At 42.5% G+C, this 18,953-nt stretch overlaps 1 protein-coding gene across 1 annotated transcript; it reads right to left on the bottom strand.

The window, feature by feature from the left end:
• Positions 1-2,471: 2,471 nt before the first annotated feature.
• PERP (p53 apoptosis effector related to PMP22) lies at positions 2,472-18,221 on the bottom strand. Its single transcript, XM_019420459.2, has 3 exons — positions 17,855-18,221; positions 7,620-7,760; positions 2,472-3,951 (listed from the first exon to the last, which is right to left on the bottom strand). The coding sequence occupies exons 1-3, from the start codon at positions 18,066-18,068 to the stop codon at positions 3,725-3,727; spliced, it is 582 nt and encodes a 193-aa protein (XP_019276004.2). The 5' UTR covers positions 18,069-18,221; the 3' UTR covers positions 2,472-3,724.
• Positions 18,222-18,953: the final 732 nt, after the last annotated feature.

Here is an 18,953-nt window from a genome sequence, read left to right as displayed (position 1 = left end):
GTGGTAGCTTCACTCCACTGTTGACGAAGTCAACATTTTTCATCTTCTCAAATTTGGCAAAGCCTCTGGTCAGCTGATGGACACCTCCCTTGTTATGGATTTAATCCCTCTGGTACTTGTTTATTACTCTACAATTTTTCTCTATATTGGTCAGAAGTGATGGATTTAATGGAGTCCACTCTACCACCTTGAATCAGAAGCTCCCTAGAATACAAATAAAGCTTTTCTTCTAAGCTTTAGGCTGACTTATGTTTATGATAGAGTTTATATTCACTTATTTAGTGGTTCTTCCAACTAAAGGAATCTTCTTTCATTTTCAACTAAAGAAAAAAAAAATCCATCACCGTATTAGGATTTTAATCATTGTCTCTAGCTATGAGTCAACTTGGGGAAAAAAAAAAAAGCACACAAAAAATACGATCACTTTATCTTATTTTCTTTCACCCAAGAATATTTAAGTAAATCGACAAATGAGTAGATACACATACAAACACACAGAAGCAAAGAATTTGGAAACAAAAAGGATAATTTGCAATCATTTTATGAATTAGGTTATGAGGCCAGTGGAGAGGTAAACCGCCCAAGCCTACACAGCCAACAAGAGCCGAAGTTGGATGCACTTCAAATATGGCCTTTTCGGATACGCCTGGGAAAACAGAATAAGTTGATCCCGCATTTATGTTTATTATATTAATAGGGCTGTCTTTCAGCAGGAGTTGGTAGCAAAAGTCAACATAATCAAGATATTATGGCTATATTCTCCCATTGTTTTCATTTTCTTAGAAAAGGAAAGCCTATCAAACTTTATTGTCAGTCCTGTCATATATGGTTTTGAAACTAAAATAATTACACTCCATAGTTAACCTTGTGTGACAATTGAAGGACCTTGACGTATTACTTCTTTGTGGCACTCAACAGTAAGTGGCACCCGGCATATCTGACTACTTACAGTGTGAGCGTGAGAAAGTGTTTGGGGACCTACAACTGCTTATTTAAAGGGTGGGGACTCAATATAATTAGAGAGCCAAAAGCCACTCAGCTTTACTAGGGAAAATATCATGCAATGCACTGTTAGTCTTTAGATGGCTTCTTAGTCAACTTCTTCATTACTCTCTAGAACTCTCTGGAATTCTGCCCCTTTTATGACGTAAAGGTATCTGTCCTGGTGAATATGAACCAACAAGGAACAGAGGATCTCTGTGCTTGAACAGGGCTGAAAGAAGTAGAACATGTAAGCCAAGATAACACTTAGTATGTCTTTGTTAGAAACATTTCGGATTGAAATGCTTCCGTTAATACAGACCATAGGTCCCAGGAAGCCATATTTTTCCTACATGTGCACCATTAGACTATAGTATGTAATTTATTAAGGAGGGAAAGGCGAACGTTGGACAGGGAAAATCCAAGACAGGAGTGCTTGCTTTAGAGAACCGTGTATCTGAGAGTCGTTTTCAGGTACACAAGTTGTTTTCGTAATCTCTAGCTACCCATTATCTTCTTGAGTTACCTGTGCTATTATTTCAGAAGATGACATTTTTAACATTAATTATCACCTCAACTCCTCTACCTGTCACAGAAGTTTTTAAAATTTTTGGTGTGAATAATCACCCAGACTACATTCTTCTAAATTTATGATGAGAAACGTTCAGCTCATATGTTGAAAAACAGAAAAAAATTGCCTGCCAAGAACCAACCGGCCAACAGAAGCACCGAGAAGTATCTCCAATATCCCACCATGCCACTCTGCAACCCGTCTTCACATCTACACACACCATAGGAGAATTAACCTACAATCCATGGTGGAGAACTGGGGGAAGGTGGAAAAGGGGAAAACAAGTAAAGAAACTCCTTGCTGTCCCACTACCTGAATGGAAGACGATTGTATCTCAAGCAGGAAGATGAGAGAAGGATGAACCTTCAGCTAAACCACACAAATGTTCCCTGGCATCTGGAGCTATGGGAAATCTCTCAGTCCATTTCCCTCTGGTGGCAACAATGGATAGATACCTGTGTACCGGGTGCTAGTCATTAAAGAGGTCCGGGGAGGAGACTAATAGAATCCATTAAAGTTCATTCAAAAATTGTTACTGGAAACCTCAAATGAGCAAGACCCTTAAAACTAAGAAAAAGCTACTTTTCATTTTATCCAACACTCTTATTATTTTGCCCCACTCAAAGCATTTTTTAAAAATTCCCTTCTCCTGGCACCTGGGTGGCTTAGTCAGTTGAGCGTCTGACTCTCAATTTTGTCTCTGGTCATGATCTCATGGTTTGTGGGTTCAAGCCCCATGTCAGGCTCCGAGCTGACAATGTGGAGCCTGCTTGGGATTCCCTCTCTCCCTCGCTCCCTGCCCCTCCCCCACCTGTGTGGGTGTTCTCTTTCCAAATAAGTAAACTTAAAAAAAATATTCCCTTGCCCAGAGTTGAAAAAAGAAAAAAGCAAAGCCAAAAACTACAAACTAGAAACAAGATTAGAACACCTGGTTTATTGGGGAAAATTCATAATGAAAACAGCAATGGTTTATTCTGAAACTTACAAAATAATAATTTGGTATATAAAATGAATTGGTTTTCATTATGTAAGAACAAATGGTAAAAAAAAATAATAATAGTCAACGCGATATATCATATATTTGCCATTCAGAGAAACCTCACATCCCTGATTTCTCCCATTGTATGTTCTATATCAAATATTTTAAATCTCTTTTCCAAGGAAGACCAGGTTTGTAACTACATTTAAGGTGTTGTTTACAATTGCCATCTATCAGAAGCTGTGTCTATATGATTAGAGCCCAGTCAAACCTGAGATGAAGAATTCAAGCCATTTCTTCTCCTGACGCTGTCTTCATGCTACTTTGTGATAGGAATGGCCCTCCTGATGCTTCAATAAACAACCAAATCACACCTGTCAGCCGCGATGAGTTAGACCCAGCCCAGCTTTCAATCAGATCTGTGTTCCCGAACATATAGACACAAAAGAGTATAGATTTATGAATTCAGCACTTTCCCACACCCCAACCCTACAAGCCACTTCAAAAGAGAAAATTTCGTCTTAACATTTCACTACGTAAGGAGGCCTGACTACGGCAGCAGGCTTTGGCTATGAAAGAAAACGTTCGTAGATGTCATATCAAGTTAACATGAAGTTTTGCAAAAAAAAAAAATCAGGATATTAGTTAGAAATTCTCACAAATGGTATGCATTTAGGAAACTATTTTGCTTCTTTAAATAGGTGAAGGCTTGAAAAATATATATTTTTTGTATTTCTTGTAGAATAGTTGGTCACTGACAATTTTTACTAATACCGCTCTCTTCTCGTTGGCTTTTAATAGACCCAGTCCATTCCACCTGAGAAAAACAGAAACCTGATCAGGTCACACCAATCTTTGAAGCCTTCTCATTTTTTACCGTATAAAGGGGTTACGTTTCATATTCATATTCTTTTACAAATGCAGTATAAATGGTATGGGTAGAAATAAGGAGATACGGGCACATTACAGGTAATTAATTAAAAGAAGTAAGTTTTGTTTACAAACATATATAAAAGGTGAATATGAAACTGTACCGCCATTTAAGAAATATTTTCTCCCAAGTTATTTAGCATTGACTAATTTAATGATATGTACACTGCCCACCAAATGGGTTCGAAGGACGCTGAGGAAGACAGTTTCTTGCTCTGGGATCCATCTTGGCAGCATCGAGTTTCTTCTGCTCACTCCCCACCTTAGGCGGATGTGTAGAAGTACCTGGGCTTAGCATTGCCCAAAAGGTCATCTTCATAGTTGGGAAGGCAACAGAAGAAGAAGGCACAGCCGATCAGGATAATCGTGGCCGCCCACCCAAAACCATAGGCCCAATTATAGATGTAAGTGACGGCAGGGTTGGCATGAAGGTCGAAGGTCTGGGTGTACTTCACGGGGTAAATTACCAAGGAGATGATCTGGAAGACAGCTGAAGGGAAGAAAAACATCCCAAAGAGTGAATATGGACGCATGGATGAATGCGTGGTAACAACAGATTAACTCCCTCTTCCACGATGTCTTTGCCTTTACATAACCGTTAAATCCACTTCGTTCTAATGAAAGGGACCGGGGGAATGCGGTTAATCATGAGCCAACACAGGTTATTGAGTGTTGTATGTCAGAGATACCTGGCACTGAGCAGAACACTGAATATACAAAATACAGAGAACAATTAGGGACTCTCTCGGTAGTACCTGTGTATGCATTACGTTTACTAAAATAAAAGGTGCAAAACTATAGTACAGAGTAGAAAGCAGGGTGGTACTGAAGAGTATTTTTTCATCTTGGTAATTCCTGTGCCAAACACAGTTCATATTTTCCGTGTTAGCAACAGTAATATGTACGCATATACACACATGTGTGCACACAACACATACGTGAGACAATGTTGATAATACTACACCACTGGAATAGTCATTTAATAAACGAGTGACTAAGTGGCAGGCACAGCAAGCCAATGATGCGAATGACCAATGTAGGGAAGCACCAGAAAAGCCTGCAGAGGAGGCAGGAATCTGAAGAATAAATAGAAATGGAGAGATGGAGGTCGGAGGCAAGAATGTTCCAGGATGGCGGGATGGGAATTCAAGAGGGGAAGAGTCAGTGCCTTGGGGAAGTGGAAGGAAGATATAAGAAAGAATGCACAGACCCAGAAGATTTCTAAGCTCTTTGGTAGAAGAGTCACCTTATTACAGTTATTATTCATCATATTGGCATTTTAAGCAAATTTAAAAAAATACAAACTTGATTAAATCTATTTTTGTCTTATTTCCCAATGAACATGCATAACTCTACAAAGCTGTAACGAGCCTCCACACGCTATGCTGCGTTCTTGCATTCTCTCACGCCATAGTTCACCCGTGCATTGTTACGTCATTGGGCATGAACGCATTTTCAATCTGTGACACTGAGACACCAGTCTGCACCCAGAGGGGCCAGCTGGCCGTGCTCTGGAGACCGGAGAGTGCTCACTCCTCCTCCTTTCACCGAAATGCTTTCTGCCAGCTCCACGAATGCATCCTCAAAGTCATTTTCTTTTCCTTTTTTGTTTTTTTATTGCTAGAAAGGCCATCAGTGTTTCCACATCATGGTTTGTTCCTTCCGTTTTTCAACTCGAAATGTTCCCCTTCTCTGGCAATTTAAGAAGAGCGATCTCGGTGCAGATCTTAACATTTCTCTGTTTCTTATATGCTTTAAATGGCAAATTCTTACTTGTTAAGTTTATTATTTACTGCAAAATATTGTGTAAGACATAAAAGCAACCCTTGCCTATATTATCTTCAAATTCCCCTGGTCATAAATGTTAAATAACGTTCACTACCTGTTTCAGTTCATCATATGTAAAGTTCTTACGATGATTTGGATCCATTTCTGCACAATCTTTATTGTATCGGTACTCAATTTTTCAGATAGTAACCCCAAGACATACATAAAATTAAAAATAATTGTTGCTGCGAAATATTTCTTAGAAGTCCAGTAGGCCCTAACTGAACGTTGCTAACCACTAAAAGTACACTGAAGATTCCTAGGCCTTTCCCTCTTCTATAAACATGACCCGTTCTACTTATCACACTCTCAAGGCAAAAATGAGGACTCAGTCGTAAGGTGAGAAGGCAGAATTAAGCAGGACCGTATGCAGTGAAGCTGTGGGAGTTTGCCAGAATTAGTCTTCCTTACAACAGAAACTCCTGCAACCCTGTCGGCTCGAGCTGGCCCTTCCCAGATCGTAATATTTTTAACGCTAACATGGAGGAAAGAGTTTAATTGGGATTTTTTTTAAATGATGGCAAATTCCATACAACATCATGTTTATCATGTAACCACTGGTTACGTGTACCATTCGCCGGCACTAAATACGTTCCCAAAGTTGGGCAATCATCACCACTATCTCTACCTAAAACTTTTTCAACATCCCCAACCTAAACTCTGCTTACCCCTCCCTCTCTCAGCCCCTGGTGAGCTTGGATCTACTTTCCGTCGCATAAGTGAAATCATCAAATACTTGCCCTCTGTGTCTACCTTGTTTCTCTTAGCATAGGATTTTCAAGGTCCATCCACACTGTAGCATATATCAGAGCTTTATTCCTTTTGATGGCTGAATAATACTCCATCGTATGTGATATACCACATTTTCATTTAACATTTCCTGCAACACTTGGGTTGTTTCCACCTTTTGGCTGTTGTGAATAATACTGCTATGACCATGGGTGGACAAACATGTCCAAGTCCCTGCTTGTTCAAGTCCCTGCTTTCAGTTCCTTGGGATACATACGGAGAAGAGGCATTGTCGGGTCATATGGTACCAACTAGGGTTTTGCAATGAACATGAATGTCCCAGTGTTATTTCTAATGGTGATTAAAATAGGCGCCCATCTAGTCTTCTAAGGCATGTGAAAGGAAGACACATCGCGTGTGTTGGTTTGATAAAGTCTTATAAATTTAACTACGAAAGCCAAATAGAAGCGGAAATAGGATTCAACAAGATTCTTCATGTTTTGTGATTCCAAACCACTTCTGGTTTTAAAATAGTATTCGAAAAGCAAACTTTGAGACATAGGGAACATTGGAGTAAACCTTATGTTTCAATCAAGGGAAATTCTCCAAGGTAAAGGTGAGGGCCAGACCTGTACGGGCTGGTTCTCTGAGGCCACCTCCTTCTTGTCAGTCAGGACCCTTTTCACCCCCAACTTGTTCTGCCCAGGCTCTGCGATTACCCTCCCTAAGCTCAGGGAACCCAGAACGGGGCGGTCTCCCTCCAGGCTCACGCTTGATCTTATGCACCTCTTCTAATCACAAGGCTTCTGACTTGTTCCAAGACCATCTGCTCACTCTGTACTTGTACTCCAGGTCTGTAGCTGGATTTCTGCTTTGGTCCCTCGAGCCTAAGTTGGTACCTTGAGAAAAGACCTGTGGATTTTCTCTTCCTCAGAAAATCCAGTGTTGCATCTAAATTCAGTTCTGCGGCTGAGGTCCCTAGTGCCAGGATCCCACCTAAAATTTCAAATAAATCTTGCTCCTAGACTCCTAGTTCTTGCATTCCATTAATAAATGTTCACTCTGACCGCACTCACCTACATAACTAAATTCCCATCCCCCAGAACTGGCTCTAAGATACAAAATGGCAATCCCAGTCCGGGCGCCTCCTAGAGTCTCCCGTCCCACCACAGAAACCCTTTCTATGCCCCACTATATCATAAGCTTGTAACATCCTTCAATAAGTAAAATGGCTCCAGGACATTCCAGCCCCCTCAGCAAGGGGATCAAGGAGGCCAGCACTGGGATCGCTATGGAAACACTACACTTCCAGGGCTGACTCAGCCCTGGTCCCTCAAGGTAGGGGTGTCGCTGGACATGGGGTCATCTATAAGCGAGAGCAGCACGCAGAGTGACAACCTTCCTCCGTTGGATGGAGGACATGTAATACCGTCTGAGCCACAGGAGGAAGGGGACCTAGATCTTAAGACATGTGACTGTTACTTCTGCCCTTGGTGACACATTTTCTGCAAACAGATCAGGAAGTGTAATTGTCAAGGGTCATGGGAGAGACAGTACGATAGTGATGCCTACTGAAGGTATGAATTGCTGACATAGTCTTACCAGCCAGGGCCAGGAGGCCTCCAATCACTCTCAGAAAGACAAGCATCTGGGGTCCACAGAGGGCAAAGAAGGAGAGGATGAAACAGATCACCAGGATGATAAAGCCACAGAAGAGCATGGCAGCAGCTGCCCGTCCCCACGCTGTAAGAGAAAAGAAACGGTAATTAATAAGACAGACATGCCAAATTTAAAAATCACTTGTCGAAGCATCAGTAGGAGTTTTTTGCTCTCTGCTCATTATATCTGGGCGCAAGGACAGCTTTTCTGACAGCACGTAAGCGTCTCCGTATCTCAAGGGAAGAAGAGGCAATTCGTGCGGAGGGTACCCGACACGTTGCTACACAATAATGCCTTCTCCCCTCAGAGTTCGAATGTTTAGATCTCTGAAATGAAAGTTCAAACTCATCAAACTGTTTCTCACGTAATAAAAAGGCCACATAAACAGGTATCTTTAAAAGGTTCACTCAAGTTCTAACACAACGCAACTATAGTAAACATTTTTTTATATTGAGCAATTAAATTAGAATCCCGTTAGGAAATGGTTCAAATACCTTGACAAAACATCGTTGTTTCGTATTAATGTTTGGTTCTGTGCCAAAATAATCACTGAAATCATCTGCCTCATGACTAGGCCGAGATGTGAAATAGAACAATTTAATTATGAAGAAGCTGTGACTTCATAACAAGTTCAGGTACAAATATACCCAGTTGCTAGTCTAAATTTTAACGTCTTGAACTATTCAGGATGTATTTGCACAAGAGCTCTTAGTTATTGATATTGGCCCTCAAAGGCCTCAGGATGAAGTGACAATTGATTTCTGGGTTTGAAAATCTGCACGGGCACCTCCAGTCCCGTGTCGTTCTACCTTGAGCCTGTGGAAATATGGAGAGCCATGATACCCTGGCCAACAACCCCAGCCAATAATTCCCACCGCACAACCTGCACGAATTTCTCAAATCTCTTCACATACAACCTCTCTAGAGGGCCTAACACTGATGGTGTAATCGCTCTGTGCCAGGCTCTGTGCTAAGAACCTGACATGCCTTAGTTCACAGAATCTTCACAGTCTTTTTAAGGTTCATACTATCATCACTTCTTTAGCGGGGTGCCTGGCTGGCTCAGTCGGTAGAGCATGGGACTCTTGATCTCAGGGTCATGAGTTTGAGCGCCACGTTGGGTGTAGAGATTACTTAAAAATCAAAGATCTTTATCATCATTTCTTTAGAAATGAGTATATACGAAGGCTTTGAAAGTTCAAATAACCTGTCACGTGGCCACACGGCTGATAAGTGCTTCAGGCAAGTTCGATTTCCAGCCTGTCTAAATCCGAAACATGATTCTTTTTAGATCTATAATTTACATACCATAAAATTCACTCTTTCAAAGTATGCTCCTGCTATATTCACAGGGTTGTGTAACCATCACCGCTTACGATTCCAAAATTTTCATCCCCGCAAAAGAAGCTCCATACGTGCCACCCCCACCCCTTTCCTCCAGCTTCTGGCAACCATTAATCTGGTTTCTGTCACTATCAATTTTCCTGTTCTGGACATTTCATATACACGGAATCCATACTGCATGGCCTTTTGTGACTGTCTTCTTTCATCTATTGTGTGGCCAGTCTGCATTTTATTTATCCATCCATTCACTGATAGACGAACACGCACTCTTGATTTACTCTTTTACTGCACTCAAAAAAGCGAGTCATGTGCTCATCTGCCCTGGTTTTATTCCTCCTCGAGCACCGCTTGGCTGACAACTTCATCCTCCCTTAATTCTAGGTCATTTGGTCACAGTGGAAGACACAGGGGGCAAAAGCAACAGGGGCTCGGAAGCCAGCCAGACTTCATGTGCGCCCTGCCTCTGTCACCAATTAGCCACCATCAGCCTGCTAACCTGGGCTAACACATCTGCTAACCTGGGCTAAAAATGCCTTCTTTCAACATTATTGTGAGGAGGACAGCCCTTGTGTGAAAAGTCAGGGAGCTAGGAAGGCTCCAGCCTTTACCACTCGAAAAGTTCCTTGCGTATTATTCCTCTGACTTTTCTCCAGTACCTCACCTTTCTCCATTTTCTTTCTGTATTTCTTTACTTCTGCACTTCTTTCCATTCGTTCTCGTTCCTCAGTTACCCACTGCATGTTTACATCATCATCTGTTATAGACAAACTTTCTCCAACCACCACGCTCCTTCCAGATCTTCCTCTAGGTTTAGGAATGACTGGGGCGTAATAGGTTATTAAGAAGAGAACACATTTTTATATGTCTCAGAAATACCATGTTTTCCCACAAACTATCCCTTAGTGGCCTGCAAGATGAGGCAGAGACAGAGCATGAGTGGGCCTATTTTATATTTATAAATTTTTTTTATAATTTTATATATTTTTTATTTATATTTTATATATAATTTTTTATTTATATTTATAATTTTCATTACTTTCCTCCAGACCTTTTTTGCTCTTTCCGGAGATCGATCGGAGGTCTTAGGGGCAAGATAAAATAGAAATGTTTTATTTTAAATCAGAAATGAATAAAGCCAGAATGTGAAATGTTCTCACTTTTTCCTCGTCCTTCAAGTAAGGTAACTTGCAAGAGAAGTGGGATTGTGCTATGGAAAGAATAGTAATCAGACCATGTCAAGGTTGAGCCCATAGATCACGGTGTCAAAATCATCAGTGGTGCTTATTAAAAATACAGATTCCCGTGACTCCCTCCAAGCCCAACGGATCATAACTCAAGAGGTAGTACCCAGGAATCTGCGCCTTACTGACATCTCTTACATCCATACTAAAGTTTGAGAAGAACTAAGAGAGATGATTAATCTCCTTATAAAAACAGAGCACTGCCAAAAAAAAAAACATGTAACTTTCGGTATATGACCCACTGTCGATTACAGTCTCATTTCTACGGATTTTTATGGCTACTGTCAATCATTAAATCCAATTATCCAATTACCTAATTCAAAGCTAAATCCAATTATCAAATTCAAAGAAGCAGACACTGATTTTGCCTTTTAAGTTGAGTTCACAGGTTAGAAACTGCCATGAAAGGCAACCAATCTGTATAAGCATATGGAGGAGAGCAAACATAATGAAAACTTGCGTAGCAGAATGTGAGTCTTCAATAATAACAACAAAAAAACCTTCCTAACAAGGAACATATTTTGCTGACCAAACTCTGACAGTCACAGATTAAGGTTTGAAAAGTATAGCTAACTAAATGATGAGGGATGTAGCTATGACGAGTAGTATTAATAATTATTCCTGTTTATTTGGGGAAGATTAACACAGATTATCCCCATTCCCACTCCCTCTAACATGATAGCTGAAGCGTAATTTACACTTTGTTTCACGTACTTGAAAGGAATTTAGAAAATAGTGAGCCCCTTCGCCTACCCTGAAGCCAACAGGTGAACACAAATATGAACACAGCCCATTTTAAGAACTTTGCCTAAGCTGTGTGAAATAATCCAGTAGTGTCTTGTTTACTTTAAACGCTGAGTCTGAGAAAATCAAAATGGCAAAGTAAGTGGCCTTTTGTCTTGAGAAAGGCTTCCCTGGAAGCAGAACATGTGATAACCTGCTCCTGCAGCACGGAAACACCCACACTGAATCATTTAATTATCACAGAAGACAGAAACCTTGGCACAGTTTTGAAGACCTGGCTGATGAGCGATGAGTAAGGCAATCTGCCCTCTCCTATCAATGACTGTTTTGCTGTAAAATGATGAGATGGACCCCACCTGGTCTGATCAAGGTCATCCCAGCCCAACATTCCTCCCGAGAAGGGGGCCGACAGCCATGCAGACTTATAACATGGCAAATCTCCCCGACACACATTGTGAAAAGTTAAGTCTGCACCCCGAGTACTTTTGGTTTCACTTAATTACCCAGAATGAGCCTAATACCTACAAATATATCCAACCCTTTTAGGAAGGATTTCTATGTTTGTATTATACCATGGTCTAAATTATACCGTATTTACCAACCCCAAGAGGAAAACATCTTAAAGCTATTTCTTCCATGAATGTACAGATGGATGGTCCTTGGCTCTTCGAAGGCAGACTGTCCATCTTTATTCTGAAGACAAGTCTGTTCTCCATTATTATTTTGTACACAAAATGTTATTGTCTTTCCTAATTATGGTTTGCGACAGACAGCAGGGAGGATTCTCACTGTCAATTAGCCCTCGCCGAACAGAGACCACAAATCACTCAGTACTACAGGTACACGGATGCTATGTTTCCGTGCAGGAATGTTTTTTGTTTGTTCTGTCTCCTTAAGGGAAGACCAATTTGGTGTTGTATATAACCTATTACATCCTAAATTTATTTTCTAAGTGCCACTTGGAGAAGTTCATATTGTTAAAGAGACCAGCCACTTTATAAACCCACTTTTAAATAAGATTCATTAAAGACCCATTTGGATAAAGAACAGCCTACCTAATTTTGCTCTCACTTGCAAAGATTCAACATCAGATCGACACCAATGGTCACTAATGTAATTCTGAGTTTTTCCTAGAAAATGCTTTTAAGTTTTTTGTACGAGAAAAATGCTATTATCTTTTTTCCAGGGATGACATTTGAAAATGCAATGTTACAAGACAAATACAGCTAGGAAAAGACCAGTAAGGTCAACGGATAAGAAAGGAGCGAGAAAAAAAAAAAAAAGGAAAAATAAATACCTTGAATGCCACGCTGGAAGCCATAAATCAAACTGAAGTTTGTGAAAAGGAAAAAAAAAAGAAAAAACAACTTATAGACGAGAGCACTACTAATATTTTTAGCATTGTGGGTAATATTTTAGAGACGGTCACTAATTGTTCCTCCAAAGTTAATTTTTCTTTTAGTGGATTTGCTGCATTCTTCAGTAGTTTTACATGTGGGCACCCAACACTGACCATGACAGTCTGATCTAGCTAGCCCCTTACTCAGTACCTTGCAGATGCCCACCTGTCGCCCAATTAAAGTAGAATCCCTTTCCAGAACAAAAGATCCATCTATTAATAGGGAAGGGCCTACCTAATAAATCTGAGCTTTGATCAGATCTCATACTATTTGTATAGAGTTCTTTAGGTCAGATAGACTCTTTATGTCATAGACTGAAAACTGGATAAAACCATGATTACAAATTACACAGTTCCTGTCTACAAATAAGTATACACATAGATGGAATATATATTCAAAAAGCCTGGTGCATGCCCAATGAGGAGGTAATCTGCAGGAATATGGACCAGTGCTTCTGAAACTATACAGTGCTTACGCTTCACCTGGGGACCTTGTTAAAATGCAGATTCTGGTTCAGAAAGTGGGGCCTGAGATACTGAGTGCCCAGTAACCTTCCCGATAATGCTGATGCGGCTGGTCTGGACACTTTGAGTAGCAAAAATCTTGCGGGCAACTCATAACAGACCTCCAAAAAAAATTACATAGGAAGAAGTGATTTTGCAGAAGCTTTAGAAGACAAGCAAAGCAACGTCAGAGGCACGTGCGACAGCATCCAGTTGGTGTGAGATTCTTTACGTGCTCTACATTTTCTCCTGAAACTGAGCCAGATGATAACTACTTACCACTGTGTTTTTACAGAATGATGATACTTTGCCCCGTTATGGTCTTCTTTGAAAGTCTCCGTGGGGAAACCATCCATCCCATACGGGAAGATGTGAAAACGGAGAATTGCTCCCTCAACTTGGACAAGATGACTAGCAGGGAACTGGGGATCAACGGTCACATATTTGAAAGTCTGTCAGATGAAGAAGGCTGGGAAGGAGAATTTACACGGAAGCACATTTGAGCTCCATCGGCGTAAGACGAATACTTTTAAACAAAGAGCAGCGTCCAGGGAACTGAATTAAGTTGCGAACGAAGGGAAGAGGGCTCCGCTCATCGTGGGTGGTGTTGATGAGCACAGGCTTTGGTGAAAGTGTGAACAGGTGCACTCTTACGCCCTTCTAATTCTCATAGCCTGTGAGTCTGTGCCCGCTTGCACGGAGAAAACAAGTTAGGTCACTAAAAAGGGAGTGAGGCTCTCGGGCGATTACTGCTAAGTGCAGCAAATGGCTAGGTCACAAGTTCCCACACGTCTGGATTTTATAAATGAACACACATATCTATGCTTTAATTCGGAAAATCAATGGAGTGGCCAACCTTTATTTTTCTGTGTAAAGACATGAACACACACCCACAAAGAGTAACCTACCTACTAATGCCTAATTTCATAAAACAATAACATTTCAATATCTCACCCTACCTCTCTGCAAAAAGGCCTCAAGAGCATAGTCTCAAAATGAACTCTTCTACGTTCAATTTCGCCTAATGTAAACCTATTCACTTTGTACTTATGTTTCTCATTTCCTGTACATTTTAAGAACCATAGGGCTAAATGATCTAAAAATATTCACATAATAAATACTCTGATTCTTGGACTTATCCAAGACTGAGTTCATGTAAAAAAAAAAAAAAAAAAAAAAAAACCATTCAATGCATTCTGTGGTAGTCGAAGGGCGTCTGGTAAAATGAAGCTCTGAACTTGTGAGTTCAGATCTAAAGCAAGCACTCTTGGACTTGGCTGTACTGACTCCCCACTGCCATTCTTGGTGCATAAACTCATCGCCATTATCCCGGTGCATAAATCCAACTCCATTAGTCTCCACCCTGACAAGCCAGAGCTTGCTTGGGCTTTAGAATCTGTATCACTGACACTTAAAATATCTTCCTGATGTATTTTTTTTCTTAAAGACGGGGAATAAAAGGTGCGGACGGTACAAAAACAGTCTGCATGAACATGCATTCCAATTTAATTTTGCATTTTATTTACATGTGAAATTCGAACAATTATTTCAAATGTTCTTTTCCTGTTTGGAGAAATATAAATGTGAGGTTCTTTCTATGCTCTACATGCTCATGATGTTTTAAAAAATTAAACAAGTATCTGTTAAGCTGGGTATCTATTTAGTTGTTAATACCATGTAAAAACAAATATCCAGCTTATAATTTGGTTGATTTATAAGGAAAAATGAGGTGATGTGGCAATCTGAAATTCTTTAAAAATCTGTCAATAACCATGAGGAATATAATATTCTGCATTTTACATAGTTCTAAGGAACTATCTCCCTTTATAAAAACATCTATGTTATTAGTATTATTGCCAATACTTGAAGAATAATCTGTTTTTAATATCAAAATGAGCATATTAATGTTATGAATATTAATACGAAGAGATGGTCAAGCGCTTTGTAATAAAAAGGTATATTTTCTTAAAAGTTACGATGGTAGTTACATGTGTGGCTTAAAGTTACCTGGGTGCTCAGTAGGTTAAACATCCGACTTCGGCTCAGGTCATGATCTTGAGGTTCATGAGTTCGGGTCCCGCATCAGGCTCTGTGCTGACAGCTCAGACCCTTGAGCCTGTTTTGGATTCTGTGTCTCCCTTTCCCTCTGACCCTCCCCTGCTCATTCTCTGTCTCTCTCTCTTTCTCTTAAAAATAAATGAAACAATAAAAAAAATTGTTTTAAGTTACAATAAGTCATGTTGATGTTCTAGTACATTTCAAGAAGTTTTTAAAAAGTGGGTGTACAAAAGTCAATCCTCTGTATTGAGATATTTTAATTAGAGCCATCCACCTTCCTCTTTGTTGTGTTTATACGTACGTGGGAGTGTGTGTAAACTGCTCACTACATTTTAGATAAACCTCCCATAAACACGTTGTTTTCCACAAAGCCTTACTGGGGTTATCTGAAAATCTCCAGGGTTCAGAGATGCCTAGATAATCGCCCTATAGTGTAGGAATACACAATTTTTACACCTGTTAAGGAAGCCAACATCCATGGCAGAAAATGAAGTGAAAGTGTAATAAACACTCCAGCTCATCTCTGACCAGAATAGCCTGAAATGGACCTCTCTTTGAGAGTTCACATCAGTATTCTTCTTCCCACGGTTGCCTAATGACCATGACCGTGGATCCTGGATTCATGATTTGATTCCAGGTCTAGAGCAAAAGCTGCATCGAACACGTTATTGGCACTTACTTCTCTTTGCAAACGTCACAGGAATAACTGAACTGAGATGTTAATGCCACTGCCCCCTTACGGAAATCAGTCCTGCCGCATCATACAATACAAATCAGTCTTGCCGCATCTTGATTTTTCAAGACCCGCTTGGAAAACTGAACTTTACCAAAAACCAGTTTCTTTTTTTCTTTTAAGTTTATGTATTTTGAGAGAAAGAGAGAGATCGTGAGTGGGGGAGGGGCAGAGGGAGAGCGAACCCCAAGCAGGCTCCACACTGTCAGCGCGGAGCCTGATTTGGGGGCTCAAACCCAAGAAGGGTGAGATCATGACCTAAGCCCACATCAAGAGTCAGAAGCTCAACGGACTGAGTCACCCAGGCGCCCCACCAAAAACCAATTTCTATATCAAATCGAAACATAGTTTATGGACTGGATCAGTGTTGTCTTTACAATTAAAAAAAGTTAATGCTTTAGCCTTCTAATTAAAAAATTGCACCAACAAAACCTGCTTATTCCCTTCCACATACAAAGCACTGTATCATTCTGAGGCTGGAGGAGCCACGCCCTGGGAAGGTGAGCTCATCCTCCAAGTCCAGAAAAAATAAGAACTGCATTGTGTGAGTTTCACAAGAGGGCTGTAGCCACAGCCAGGGAGAGCCGTGCAGGCTAGATCATGTCCCAGCAGCAGTGCTGATGGCCGTTCTGGCAGCACCTCTCTTCCAGCCTAACCTTCACATGCGGAGGACTGCAGAGTACTCTCTGGGTCTGTATTAGTCTCTGTTCTGACGTCTGATCATCAAGTCCGTTTAAAAGAACACATCTGTATAAGCAGTCTTCGTAAGTCCCCCGGAGAGACTGAGTTCCAAAGCATTTTGGCTAAAAGATACAGATGTATGACTTCAAAGAAATTAATTCCCTTTAAAACCCTAAAAGCTCTGAGATACTAGAAACCCTGTCAGGCGTTCTGTTTGTTTTAAGAGAGGGAAAACACAGACTTTAAGGCAAGCAGGAATTCCTTGCGGTCTTTACATTTTATTACCTGCTAATGAGGACCATGCCTCCCTTTGTGGGGCAAGCTCATGGTGAGAACTTCCAAACAATTCCGCAGTAGATAAGATACAGCACCAGGCTCTGGATACGGGCCCCCAGAACCAGAAATAAACTGGGTACTTCGAAGTCCTAGGCCACTTCAGAGTAAAGAATCAAGTCAATCGCCCTAGCAGGGAATGGAGAAAGGCAGGGCAGGCTTCTTCCTCGGTTTTGAACTCAGTTGCTAAAGCCCCATTCGAGAGCACTTGGCTTTCAGTTGGGAATTAGGCTCGTACTTAAACCCTCCTCTCCAGCACCCCAGGCACACACGGCTAATCACAATAGATCCCAGCCGTTTTTGGCAACTACCCTTCGTGGGGGGTGGCAGCGGGCAAGAATGTGCCCCTTTCCAGTGGCGCCAATTAAGTAAAACATCCAGGCTGCTCCATGCTGGAAAAATAAAGTTAACTCCAACTGCAGTATATTAAATTTGTCAACGCTGCTTCATTTTGCTGGTGTAGAAGATGTGTTTGCTGTGTAGATTTCAAATCAGATGAAAATAACTGAGTTTTCTCAACAGCAATGCCGTACTTAAGTCAAAAAGACACCCCCTAAAAACAAAAAAAGAACCAGAACTAGCCTGCTCCTTAAAAGAACCGCAGTACCCATTGAAATCATAACTGCTAACACTTTCGCCAGAAAGGCCTTTTTTTTTTAATCGAGTAAGAGTTGCTTTCACTTAGTTCAAGCCAAAGGAATACACCGACCTTGGGGAAGGCGCGTATATTTTCATCTTACAAGGAATCAGAGGAGGCGGTGGCATAATGGCAAGAGAGTTCACTAGGTCTCAAGAAAATAGACTTTGTTCATTGTATTTACTCATCTAAACCTCTTTGATGGCTGAAAAATCACCTTTTGCATGTCACCGACAAACCCTACAAAAAAATAGTTTGAACCAGGGCCATTTTCGCCCCGCTTTGAGCCTGGTTTTGGCCACTCAAAGCTGCTACTGCTTTCTTTTGCTCGGGTCGGATGCCTAACCTAAGCTCTAAATAGATTTTTTTTTTTTTTTTTTTTTTTTTAATCACTCACTACCTCTGCCCCGGTTCACTCCTTTCGCCTAGGGCGGCCTCCGAAGGCCGGAGGCCGCGCACGCCCAGCCGCAGCCCAGAGGGCTTCCCGGAGGCGGCGGCACTCACCGTACTCCATGAGGCTCTGGCAGCCATCCTCGTAGGACCCGCTGCCGCCGCCCTCGTGGAAGCATCGCCACCACAGGGAGGACGTCTGGATGTGTTCGCTCGACTGCAGCCAGCCGCGGCCGGCCAGCGCGATGATGTCGAAGGCGATGGCGCTGAGCAGCAGCAGGGGCAGGATCCACCTGCAGCGCTCGCAGGCCAGGCCGCAGCGCAGCATCTCGACGGTGGCGGCGCGGAGGAGAGGAGCGCGCGGGGCTCGGTCGCCGGCGGAGAGTGGCCCGCGAGCGCAGGCAGCGCGACAAAAGGGAAGAGGCCGCGGGGAGGCGGCTCCCGGAGGACGCGGCTCGGGGCGCCGGGGCCCCACCTAGATTCCGGTGACTCACGGCGCGCCGCCCCGACCTGCCCGGCCGGCCGGGGTGCGCGCGGGGAGAGGCGGGGCCGGGCTCGGGTTACACCGGGCGTGGGTGAGCCTGGCCCGCCCGCGCCGCCCTGGAGCCGCGGGGGGCCGGCGCCCGGCCAGGGAAGGGGGCCCGGGGGAGGGTGGGGGGTCCCGGCTGCAGCCCCGCGCGCCTCTGCGCCTCCCCACTGCCCCGTTCCCCGGCCTCCTTGAGCCTCTCACCCCAAATGTGGTTCTTCTCCGTGCCTCGCCGGGTGCACGTTTTCATCCGAGCCAACCAGCTAAATATTTCATCCCCGAGGCCGGATGATGGTCTGATTTTCAACAATCCTGCCTTCAGGTTTCAGGCAGTTTAACATGGGTGTCCACGTTGTACCTGTGGGTCAGTGCCGCGCTCCGGTTGAACGCGTGCGCAACCCAGGAGCCGGTCCCTGACCCTCCTAAGCAGAGGTGGGCACTTCCTCTTGCTCTCCACCTTTGTACCTTGTACCGTGGCTCGCTTTTATCTGTTTATGTACTCGCCTTTCCTGCTGGGTCTGGAGCTCTTCGCCAGCAGAGGCCAGGTTTTATTCAACACAGTGGCTGGCGCTGTGTCTGGGTCTTAGGGGGAGCTCAAAGAAACATTTAATGTCTGAACGCACAGGATTTAACAGATGCCACCCCAGTCTTGGAAGCGCTTTGTCTTGGCTTCCCAGATAGGTTCAG

This window comes from Panthera pardus, unplaced genomic scaffold, assembly GCF_024362965.1.
Source record: "Panthera pardus isolate Hobbes unplaced genomic scaffold, ASM2436296v1 HiC_scaffold_17, whole genome shotgun sequence".
In the NCBI taxonomy this organism is placed as follows: domain Eukaryota; kingdom Metazoa; phylum Chordata; class Mammalia; order Carnivora; family Felidae; genus Panthera; species Panthera pardus.
This window is presented reverse-complemented; position numbering and strand designations above follow the sequence as displayed.